Source organism: Podarcis vaucheri (genome assembly GCF_965113315.1).
Source record: "Podarcis vaucheri genome assembly, chromosome: 9".
Taxonomy (NCBI): domain Eukaryota; kingdom Metazoa; phylum Chordata; class Lepidosauria; order Squamata; family Lacertidae; genus Podarcis; species Podarcis vaucheri.
In genome coordinates this window covers 49197672-49209551 of record NC_138767.1, presented here as the reverse complement: position 1 = coordinate 49209551, position 11880 = coordinate 49197672, and the positions used below count along the sequence as shown (strand labels likewise).

Sequence of the window (11880 nt, the reverse complement as noted above, 5' to 3'; positions counted from 1 at the left end):
CTAGTGTTGAATTCGGCAGTAAGTGGACAGACAAGGAATACATTTATTAAAAAAGAAAAAGAAAAAAACCCATGGTATTTCATTCACAGTTCTGTCTGACCTTGAAATGTGGAGCAAAGTTGTTAAGGTTTTCCTCCCCTCTACTACCCAGTAGGACTACTAAATATAATCTATTATTAACATACATGGTGTAGTGAAAAAGCAAAATGTATTTCCATTTTAGGCCACACCCGTTGTCATTTTATGCCTTCTTCACGTAGCTCCATATACATCAACGAAAAACACTTTCATACGCCTTCAGTGTTTTCTTATAGCAGTATTTTTGTACTACTATATATTAAATTCTAATCTCAAGCCCCTTTAAAATTAAGTCCGCTGTAAACAGATGCAGTTCAGCTTTGTATTTTTGAAGGGGCTAGAATCTTAAAAGGGAAAGTTACTCACAATTACATGAAATTCACAGGAGCAGCACTGAATTGGAAGACGGAGAACAGTGCTCCACCACATTATATAGAATGCCGTGCCCCTTTAACTCATATTCTATACGCTGTTCTCTGCCAAAATTTAGACAAACACAAATATTTCTCAGTCCAAACAAACCTCCTAAACAATAGCCCAGTCCAAGAGTCTGTTCAGCATGCTCAACTTTTGAAGCTGGAGTCAGTGAGGGCTCCTGGCCAGGTGGGAAATGGCCTGCAAGGTCTTCCGAGACTCACGACCAAGTGCTATGTGGACCTTGTACTTAAAGAACCAGTCACACACATATGGCATCCCAGTTTGGCCTGGACTCTACACTCCAGCATACTTAAGCCTATTGACTATTCCCACTATGCATTTGACATTACAATATACCTCTAACTGATTTGTTCACACTAAGTGAACAATAAGCTCAAGCATGGAAAAAGGATTTAGGAAATGTTAAATAGGGTCAAATTTTTGTTCTAAGAATCTAAACAGTATATTAACCAATATTGACAATAGTCATGTAGGCGATGACATAATCTGCTCAGCCGCTTTGGCACAGACTGTATAAGATTTCATGTTTTCGTTTGCAGAACGGTTAGCTTATTTCCTGCCATTCCTTTTGTATTTCGTCCGTGAACCACAGAACAGGAGTCAGAGTATTAGCTCATTACATTTTTATGAAGCCTAAGGTGTGGGATCATTAGTGATCTGTGCAGACTTGCTTCTTTTAAAAGAATAAATACATCCCTGAAATAAATTAATTCTATAAACTGAGCTTGAATCTTGGTAAGATGGAGGCTCTGGGGATGAGGAGTCCCCAGGTCTAGCACATAGGTCAGTTGCATGTTCTGCATGGAGTTGCACTTTCTTTGAAGCAGTAGGTAGGTACGTAGCTTAGGGTTGCTCCTGCATCCATATTTCTGACTGTAGGCCCAAGTGGCTTCAGTGGCTAGAACTGCCTTCTGCTAGTTGGTGTGACAGTTATGGCTGCTCCTGGTTCACGATAGCATTGGCTTGCCAGGCATTGGTAGCCTCCCAGTTGAATGACTGCAATGTGCTCTATATGGAGATTCCCTTCAGTTTGGTTCAGAAGCCGCAGCTAGTTCAGAATGAAGCAGCAAGGCTACTGAAGGGGTGTGGTATTGAAAGAACGTACCAACTATGCTGAAAAAGCTGTATTGGATACCAGTATGCTACAAGGCCATGTTTAAGATCTTGCTATTGGCGTACAAAGTCCTGAACAACTTGGATTCAGGTTACCATTAGGAACACCATAGATTATCTATCCTTGGCTGCTAACTTCAGTCCTTGGGAAAGACACTCTCAGTAGCACTGTATGCTCCCAAAGTTTGTCTTATATTTCTAAGTCTAGGGCCTTTAGTGTGGTGGCACCTTCAGTTTGAAATGCATTTCTAATGAACATCAGACACACAGCTAAAGTATTGTCATTTAGGTATCTGCTTAAAACTCATCCGTTCATCCAGACTTTCCCTGAGGGGTGATCCTGCTCTTGCAGAGGAAAATTACTGTTCAATGTTGAAAGTTGCTTATCTTTCTGTGAACTGCAGAAAAGATAACAGAAAGAAGAACTCCAGTTGTGCACAGGGTTTATTGTTATCATTTATTATTTCAAATTTATTACTTGCCCTTCCTCCACACTGAAAGTCCAGGGCAGCTCACAATGATAAAAACATTCTCTTTTATGGACATACATCCTGGTCTTTACATTTCACCTACTGTTACTCCCATTGTCCAGGAGACAATACAGTGCTAAGTTTTTGATGTGGCTGGTCTCTTTTGAGTGCGGCTGTAGACAAAACTGCAATCAAAACTCCAGTTGTGCTCATGTTTCATTTACGCATACATGTTCTGGCTTTGGATTTCAGTTTTACTTTCCTTGATAGTCTTGATCCAGAAAGTGAACCAATGTGAAATGAATCTTATGGATAGTTAGAAACAGCAAATAAATCTAGATTTCAATACCACCAAACAACATAACATAGTTTATAAAGTGGAAAGGGAATGAGAAAAGTGAAAAATATCTGCTGTAATCTCCTGACCTAAGGTTTGGATTTAGCACAATGCTTAGTAATTAAGCAGATATTCTAAAGGTATTTGTGCTTGATGTCCTGTTTTTCCAATATTAGAAGTGCTAGCGGGGGTGGGAACTTTTAAGTCAGTAATTTGTATGTTTGAAGAACAGCATGGCAAGAGTTATAAAATGTTATAGGAGATGTGTTGTTATATTGACTTCAAATATTTTCTCTGTGGAATCTGGAGCTATTTATATCACTGTATGGTTCTGATTATACATGACAGAGATTGTACACGTCCTTTCAGTAAAAAGAGGTACACGTCAAGCTTTTATTTTATTGCATTTATCCAGGAGTTCTGATTCTATACTGTAGCACTATGTTTTTTTAAAAAAGGCAAAAAGCCGGCTTTCAGGAAATTAAACCAACTTTTCAAGAAACATACTGAAATGTGTGCAATGCTTGCCTCTCTAAGGGAAACCCTTTATTTGCAGGCATTTCCATATTGGCAAGTAACAAGGTTTTAGCCTGCTCTGTGATAGAAAAATCAGGATCAGCTGCCTGCAACTCATTACAAACAATGCAAAATTGGATCAGATAGTGTCCTCTCCTGTCCTCAGCTGGCCTAGATATTTCTAATTGCTGAGTGCCTAACACACACAAACCTGTGGAGCCTGCTTATAGTGGTACTGTTGAAGACCACTCTGAAAATGAAGACATTTTAAAAGCAGAGGTGGGCAACTTGTTTTGTACAAGGTAAGGTATTTTTTATTTTATTTTTAAAAAAGGTAAAGGACCCCTGGATGGTTAAGTCCAGTCAAAGACAACTATGGGGTTGCAGCGCTCATCTTGCTTTCAGGCTGAGGGAGCCAGTGTTTGTCCACAGACAGCTTTCTGGTATTTTATTGCACTTTTAAATATGTGAACTAAGCCTTGAAAACTCTTTATGCATGTAACTGCAAATAAGGGATAAAGAGGATAAAAATAATTTAAGTCTTCTTTGTACAGTGGTACCTCAGGTTAAGTACTTAATTTGTTCCGGAGGTCCGTTCTTAACCAGAAACTGTTCTTAACCTGAAGCACCACTTTAGCTAATGGGGGCCTCCTGCTGCTGCCGACCGCCGGAGCACGATTTCTGTTCTCACCCTGAAGCAAAGTTCTTAACCTGAAGCACTATTTCTGAGTTAGCGGAGTCTGTAACCTGAAGCGTATGTAACCTGAGGTACTCGCACTGTACTTCCCTTTTTGCATAAGGTGCTTTGAAATTGTGATGTCAAAAATTGTTAAATTTTTGAGTGGTGATGTCTAAAAACACATTTTTAAAAAGTAAAAGATGGAATTACACCAAGAACTTGCAACCCACATAAAATTACCTCAGGGGCTATATGTTGCCTGTTTCTGCTTTAAAGTTTTCAAATGGAACCTTTAAAAACCTTGGCTTACCCAGATGATTAGCACTCTGTGTAGTAAACCTCAAGAAGAGTGCTGCTTTTCAAAAAGTTACAAAAGAATGTTTCCAAGTGGTGATTTCTTCAGCTAGCAACAATGTAGGAAACTGCCTTAAAGAATAATGATCCGTGTTGGGGCGGAGAAGGTTAAATTTGCCATAGACGTTAATATATTGTGCCATCCGCAGCAGCAGTCAACTTGAGAACACATTAATGCTGGATGCCAGGCATTCTGAATTAACCCAACTTACTCTCAGGATCCCCTATATAGATTCCGGATCCTGAAAATGGCATGGTGGGTCAAATGGGAATAAGGCCTAATAGGCCTAGTTTGGCCTGCAGGCTGGAGATTTCCTGCCTGTGATCTAGAAGTACCTTAACAATATTTCCCACTTAGGGAACAACTTTAGGAAACTTTTAAAATTGTCCCCTAAGGGGCAATACAATCAAAACAGTCAACAAGAATATCCTAGTCATTGTGGTACAATGTAAGCATGCTGTCTTATCTGGATTACGAAAATCATTATGAAATTCAAATGAGACTCTAGCATTATTGTGTGTAACAAAAGTAAAATAACACCAACTGCTGCTTCTTTAAGACTTCTATACTTTCAGTATTTAGTCTCATATGTTTTGCAGTGGGAAGTCAAAGAGCACAGTACTAATTGTGCCACTGAGGTCAATAAATTTCTTCATGTCCCACCCCTGCCCTTCAAGCTCATGTTTCCTTATTTCTTTGCCCATCTGACATATCCTATCATTGATGTATGCTGGTTCTGAAATGGCCTTGTGTTTCAACGACCATTTTCTGTCTTTATGCATTTGTGCGAAATGTGGCCATATCAGGTATGTCTAGACAGCACAGAGGAATGTGCTTGACAGATGTACCTTGTACGAAACACATCAATTAAAAGGCTTGAATTTTAGTAGCAGTACTTAAAGATTCTATTGACAGAACTCTTGAAAATGTTCTATTTAGGACTCACTTGTGCTAAGTGTAGTTATCACAGCATATGCAATGCTTTTTAGAAATGTGCTTATCTGGTTTTAGCAACCACAGAGCCTGTGTATTGCTGAATCCCACTTGCATTCTTAAAATAAGTTTATGCAGACCTTGCAGTGGCCTTGTGAACTATGTTGAGCACAATCATAAACTAATGTACAGTGCAGTTGCCTTTAGAGATAGGCAACATAATTTGTCCTAGCTGTAGTTGCTGAATTATTTTCAAGGGCAGCCCTACATAGGGTGCATTGCAATGCTCAGCTTGGAGCTAAACAAAACATGAGTGAACAAACCCTTATAATCAAGGAAGGTTAGTAGCTTTTATATCAGATCCAATAGTCTGCTTTCCAAATCTTTTGGCTCATAGGTGAGGCGAGTTAAGAGTATATACTGTAATTATGAAGCCTGAGACATGTTGCCCTGCTAGTGTTTTCCAGCAAATTAAGATGCTTGGTTAAGTACAGCACATAGAATTTTTTTCAAGCATTTCAAAAAATTGAGATTTAGGTTGTAATTTTCATGCACAGGAACAAAGCTGTTTCTAGTGTGTGTGTACAGTGCCATGTCTTGTAATGAGATGTTTTGTGAGCTTCATCCTTCTGGAGTATTACAGTAAATAACAGGTTGATGGTGTGTGTTATCTTTTAGATTCTACTATAGATTCAAGGCTAATTGCATTGGAATTCTCCTAGGGACTGAGAGGTCTTCAGCTCCCCCCCCCCCATAAATATTTGAGTGGGCCAGGACCCCCCAAAGTTGATGGACATCACCATTCAAATTGTGTGCATTAACCGCACCATGTGGGTGGGACTTACCTGACCCCTCCCCAATTTTCTATTTTAAGTTGGCACCCCTGCCTTTACCTCTTAAGAAATTCTCTCTTAAGAAATCCAAAGACTGGCTTTGTTGTCCTTCAGATGACAGGTGAAGACTTATTCTTATTATTATTCTGGCAGGCTTTTGGGAATTGACACCTTTCAATGAAAGGGCTCTTAATGGTATGTTGTGTGCTGTTCGTTGTTGTTTTTTAACCATACATTTTTTTACCTTTTGTTTTAATTCCATCAACAGCTCAATTACTTTTTCATGATAACCTTTTTAGCTCTGCCTGTTTAATCTGTATTTGTTTCTATTTTTGTGAGCTGCCTTGATTATGGGGGGGAAGGCAGGATATAAACAAAGAATAGCCCACAAGCAGGACATGAGCTGAATAGCACTCCATGTTTGTGGTCCCCAGCTAGTGGCAATTCAGAGGTAACTTAGGGCCATGATGCCTAGCAGTCAGTTGAGCCTGGAGATGGAAAAACTTGAAGTAAAGTTTTGATGGGAGACCAAGGAAATACAGTACAGTGGTACCTCGGGTTAAGAACTTAATTCGTTCTGGAGGTCTTTTCTTAACCTGAAACTGTTCTTAACCTGAAGCACCACTTTAGCTAATGGGGCCTCCTGCTGCCGCTGTGCCGCCGCCGTGCGATTTCTGTTCTCATCCTGAAGCAAAGTTCTTAAACCGAGGTAATATTTCTGGGTTAGCGGAGTCTGTAACCTGAAGCGTATGTAACCTGAGGTACCACTGTATTTAGGCTCCCAGCCTTCTCTCTGGACGGTAAGCGGGTAACTGCTGGCGCGTTTTCTCCCTATAGGCAGCGCCTTGAGTACCATCCTCCAACCATTTCTCCCACAGGGTGGGTGGAAGGAAAGTACTGTATGCATTGAGCCACCTCGGCTCGCCTGCTTATCATTTCTGCAAAAAGCCTTCCGCGGCATCTTGCGTGGAAGAAGGCACCGCAGACCCCAGAGCCAGCCCTGCGCTCACCCGCCGCTCTGCGAAAGCGCGGGAAAGCGAGGCAGCAGGTCTGGCGCCTCGGGCAGCGCTACGGGAGGCGCAGTTGCTCGAACGAAGCGCGCGCGCGCCGCCGGCTTTCCGGCAGGCTTTCCCGAGGGGGGCCAGCAGCGCGCGCGCGCGCGCCTCCCGTCTCACATTTCCACCACGTCTTCTTTCTTGGAAAGGGCTTTTGCGAGGCGAGCGGCTACTTGTGGGAAAATGTAACCGAAGGGGAGGAAGGAGAAGAGCTGAGCGGGCGGCGGCGTGGGGTGTGTGGAGGAAAAGGAGGGGCACACACACACACACACACACACACACACACACACACGTCCGTCCCGGGCGCCCTCCGTCCTTTCCTTCCTTCCTTCCTTCCCTCCCTTTCCTTCCTTCGCCAGCCACTCAGTCTCTCCAAGGTACAGGCAGAGGGCGCTTTAGCCATGCCCGCCCCCTGCGGTTGCTGCTGCTGCTGCTGCTGCCGCTCCAGCTCCGCTCCACGCGCTGAGGAGGCTCCCGCTCCCCGGCCCCTGCCGCTGCTGCTGCCGCTGCCACTGACAGACGCCCGGGGAAGCGGCGAGGAGACGGAGCCGCGCCGCTGCCCCTCACCGCCTTCGTCCCTCCTTGGCATATAGCCCCCAGGGGGGCTGGTGGCTGCAGAGGAAACCTCCCCCCCCCGCGCCGCCTTACTGCCCTCAACTGGCCCGGGAACTCCTTCGACCTCCTCGTGCTCCTGAGGGAGCCCGCTTCGGATGTCCGGTTTCCTGGTGCCTTTTTTTTTTAATTATTATTTGAACCTGACAAACTCCGAGTAACTCGTCGGAGAAGGAGCGAGCCAGCGCCTGGGCCGGCGAAGGGGAGGGGGGCTCCTGCGCACCTTTCCTCTCTCCATCCTGGGGAAGTTGCCGCTTCGCTGCCGCCTCGGAGAGAGCCGCCGGGACTCGCTCGGAGCCGCGCGGCGTTGCCCACGCGCTGCCTTCACGGCTCGCGCCTCGCCGCCCGCTGCACAATGCACTTGCTGGGATTCTTCTCTCTGGGTTGCTATCTGGCTGCTGGCGCGGTGGTGCTGCTGGGAGCTCGGGAGCCCGCGACGGCCGCTGCCTATGAATCCGGGCAGGGCTACTATGAAGAGGAGCCCGACGTGGGGGATGCCAAGGTAAGCAGGGGTTGGGGGGGGCGCAAGCCCGGCCAGGCCACGGACCGCCGGGACTTCGCTCAGGCTCCCCGAGCGTCATGTGACCCGAGAAGTGCATGCATCCCAGCCGCTCATAAAACCAGGGTGCTCGAAAGGGAGAGGGAAAGGTGCCTTCCCACCTCCCTCCACCTCTCTTCCAGTGCAATGGGGGGTGGGAAGTGGCATTTCTATCCCACCATAGGTATTTTTAGGCTGGTCAGAAATTCTCCAGATTAACATGCAATACACTGTGTGTTTATCACTTGTCCGGGATTGGCTGTTGCATTTAGGCAGAACGCTTAAGGATTCTATGAAAGTTTTGTCTTCTGAAGTCTTAGGCAGCCTAATATGTTTGTGGGAGGGGGGAAATATTGGTTTGTTTTTGTTGTTGCTTTTGTTTTCTTGTGTTCTCATTTTGTGTTTTTCTGTTGTGACCTGCCCTGGGATCTTCAGATGAAGGACAGTATACAAATTTATTAAATAAATAAAACAATAATAATTGCTTCTGGGCTATGGGTTTGGACACGATGACTTCTGGTCATTCCTGTCTTTGCAGTGAGCTTATAAAGGTGATTCCTAGCATGCAGAATTAAAGAAAGCAATTTGGCCCCCGAGGATGTGGAGATCCGTAACCCTAGTTGTTTATCCTGTTATCTTTTGCTTGCACAGGGCTCTAAGTACTGTACAGACAGATAAGAACTCAGAGCACCATTGCTTCCCAGAGAAGTCATGTTAGTTTACAAACTAGTCAAAGGACAGGCTTGGTCTGGGGAATTCAGTATTAGTGCCTCCCTACTAGAAGTGGTTCACTGACTGTATGCATTCCTAGCTTTATCAAGGGCAAAGCTGTGGAAAGCAAGGAGGTCTGTGTCCTTGGAGTGAAACGTGTGTGTTCTCGAAACTTTCCAGTGGGATCTGACTAGCTGCTGGCTAAAATCTTTAAAAGCCTTTTGGAATACTTTTGTGCATGGCAGTGCAACTACAGCGTAAATCCACAAAGAGAAATAATTGCATTAGAATGTCTTCCTATTTTCTAAAGGTCTGTGGTGGTATTTATGAAAGTCATAATTTCTAAAGAGCAACGTGGTTTCAGGAAATTAACTTGACCTTTGATGGTGCTGCCTGGATAATTCTCGTTTGACAGCATTAACTTTAAACATAGGGCATACATAGTGTTTTCATGTTTGTAGAATACATGAATAACATCAGAAGTATCAAACTCAGAGTTTTTCTAGAAGATATCAGTTATTGGATATGTTGTCTACCTCTGTCTGCATTATGTGCATTGCAAGGATACCATGTTTTGCAAAGGAAACCTAAAACTCTTTATAAAAGGAAGTTTCTTTGCACATTGCATCTCCCTTTTAATGGGATATTTCCACAACAATCTGGACATTTCAGACTGGTGCTGACAGTTTTAAAATATAACAGCTGATCCCCACACACTGTAGGATAAAAGCTGGCTTGCTGTGTCTTTCCCCCCACCCCCAATTTCTAATGTGTGAACACAGAACAAGTCCAATTGGTAATCACTTTAATTTGATTAAAGCTAATATATGCCAAAACTGTAGCAAAACTGAAAGGCAGACATATTTCTCACTTGGTTTTACCTCATGCAAATCAGTTGACAAAGGCTGAACTTGGTTGCTTATTATTATGACGACTTTTAGTTTGCAAGTTATGTTCAGTAATAATAGTTTCTACAGTGTATTGAGCATACACTCACAGGAAACAGTTTGCTGAAAGATGAATGGTGTGGAACAAAGTATGTGCTTTCTGCATTTATTGCATCTTTGAAGTCTTAAACTTCCACCACCACCGCCGTCGATACTCCACCACAGTCTGCTCTGTGTTTTACTGAAGTATCATGACTCTGCGAGAAACCTGGGACAATAAAGCAAAGGAAGTGAAGAGTATGTGAGACTGGAAAGACAATGAACAGTGGATATCGAGGAGGTTATATATTTTTGTTTTGGGGGTGAGCACCTGTGCTCCATGTGTGTATGTAGGCATGTATGAGGAGGGGGAGGGAATTAAACACACAGTTTTTATAGGACATTTTTCCCCTCTTTCTTTTGCTGTCCATGAGCATGAATAATGTCATTGACCTAAGTAGAACTGCTCAAGTAAAAACAGTTGGAAGGATTTGGTCCCTGTTGATTCTGCATATTGGTCCCTGTGTGATGAGAGAATGCTAAAAGGAAATTCTTGAAGGAATTAACATACGATTCAATAACTAAACTGTAGGTAAACATTTCAAGGAAAGTACGATTGCGGACCCACAATGCATTATTCCCCACTCTGGTGGGTGAAAGGCAAGACCGACAACAGGTGTAAACAAACTGCACAAGACTCCGCCCCCAAACTGCCCATGATTGGGCATTTTAAGTTTGAGGGTGGCCGGCTTTCACACCATCCCTTGCAGCCAGCCAGGGTAATTCCCCAATGGCCAGCCACCATGTGAGAGCATTATGCCCCAGGAAGCTGTGGGTGATGGTGGTGGGTTGCAAATGCCGCCCACCCTGGGACCAGGTGAGCAGCCATTATGGTGTCATTTTTTTCCAGTTCAGATAAAAATAAGTATTCTAGAGCCAAGTCTGATTGTTTGAAATTTGTGGTTTCCTTAGCTTTTCCTCATTCAAGCCATATTTTTACTTGAAATAGGACTGAAAAGTTTGTTTCCATTTGTGTTAATAGATTCTATATTGTCTATTAGGATTTAAAGTGGTGGTGTGGAGGAAGCTTCTAGTGGACAGCAGCTTTTGTAATACAAAGATGGATGGGTATCATGGACCTGCTTTTTTAGGTGTTATGTCATAAACTTATGAAAATAGTATAACATTGGTTGGTTTTTCTAACATTTCAAAGACGTGGAAGAAAGGTGGCTCCTTATGCATCAGAACAGTCGTGTCTTCCTATTTAACCTCAAACTTTTGGAAACCTGAGGTAGCACAAGTAGTTCTTATGGGGCTATGGTGGGGGCACAGGTGGAAGAGAAGACACTTAGCTCCTGCTGTTGAGTATCTCAACTGGTGTCAAGCCAACCTGTCGGCTGTTATCCATTTTTTATACTTCGATCCCCTTATACTTCCTTAAGAAAGCACAGAGCAGATTGACATGAAGCTTCCACTGATGGTTGATCCAGGAAATGATCAGGTCCCTGCTTTCTTGGCTTCAACAATGGCATAGCAACAGGTGCTTCCAGACCAATCACTGGGTGTTTTCTTTCTCACCTTAAGTCGTTCCATTCCTTTGAAGCAGAATCCCCCTCTAGTTTATTTGCATGGGTGTTTAACTCCTATTGGTTTTAGGATAAATTAAAGAAACTTTCATCCAGCTCTGTTCTGTATTAAAAGGAGGAGAAAACTGTAGGTAGTTGTTGATTTTGAGTTCTGTCTTTTCTATTGTCCTGAGTCAGTCAATCAATCTCCTTTATTGGCATAATAAGAGTGCGTCATATACATGGATCAGAACACAGCACGGATAGCGAAACATAGTAGGAGGTACTTTAGGATAAAACTGTTCAGATGTTGTGAGATACAAAAGCGGCTCTTAGGACCTATGGTGGTGTAATTTCATGGGTCATTCAAAAAATCTTGCATGTTCTCCACAATGTCATTCCTACAATTATTCGGGATACCCTGGAAGAGTCAGTGCGATAGATCCCCTCCTTCAATAAGGGGGCCTGATATTTATCATACATTTTTGCATAAAATGGGCAATGAAATAAAATGTGTGTGATGGATTCAGCTTGTTTTGTGCCATAAGAGCAGTAGATTTCAGTATATGGGGTTTTCAAGAATCTACCCTGCAAAACTGCAGGCAGCAAAACATTAAATCTTGTGAGGGAAGAAGCTCTGTCGTTGGGGCTCATAAAGGTGATGTAAAAATGGAGTATCCTGGCCAAACGAGGGTCAAATTCCTAAACCTAATGGGGAAAA

General features: G+C 43.3%; 1 protein-coding gene and 1 long non-coding RNA gene across 5 annotated transcripts in view; one reads left to right on the top strand and one right to left on the bottom strand.

Annotated features, from left to right (window-relative positions):
* Positions 1–2072: 2072 nt before the first annotated feature.
* Positions 2073–5662, bottom strand: LOC309540220. The gene is made up of 2 exons (XR_014223138.1): positions 3725–5662; positions 2073–3493 (listed from the first exon to the last, which is right to left on the bottom strand). It is a non-coding gene; the product is annotated as an uncharacterized lncRNA (long non-coding RNA).
* Positions 5663–6980: 1318 nt separating this feature from the next.
* Positions 6981–11880, top strand: part of VEGFC (vascular endothelial growth factor C) — a 43113-nt gene continuing 38213 nt past the window's right edge. Inside the window, exon 1 of one of the 4 annotated variants that reach the window (XM_082237248.1) lies at positions 6981–7921. In XM_082237248.1, coding sequence (XP_082093374.1) covers positions 7775–7921 — 147 coding nt within the window. In that variant the 5' untranslated portion in view covers positions 6981–7774. Of the gene's footprint in view, positions 7922–10369; positions 10472–11880 lie in introns of those variants that run through there. The other 3 variants (XM_082237247.1, XM_082237249.1, XM_082237250.1) reach the window with 3 other exon arrangements.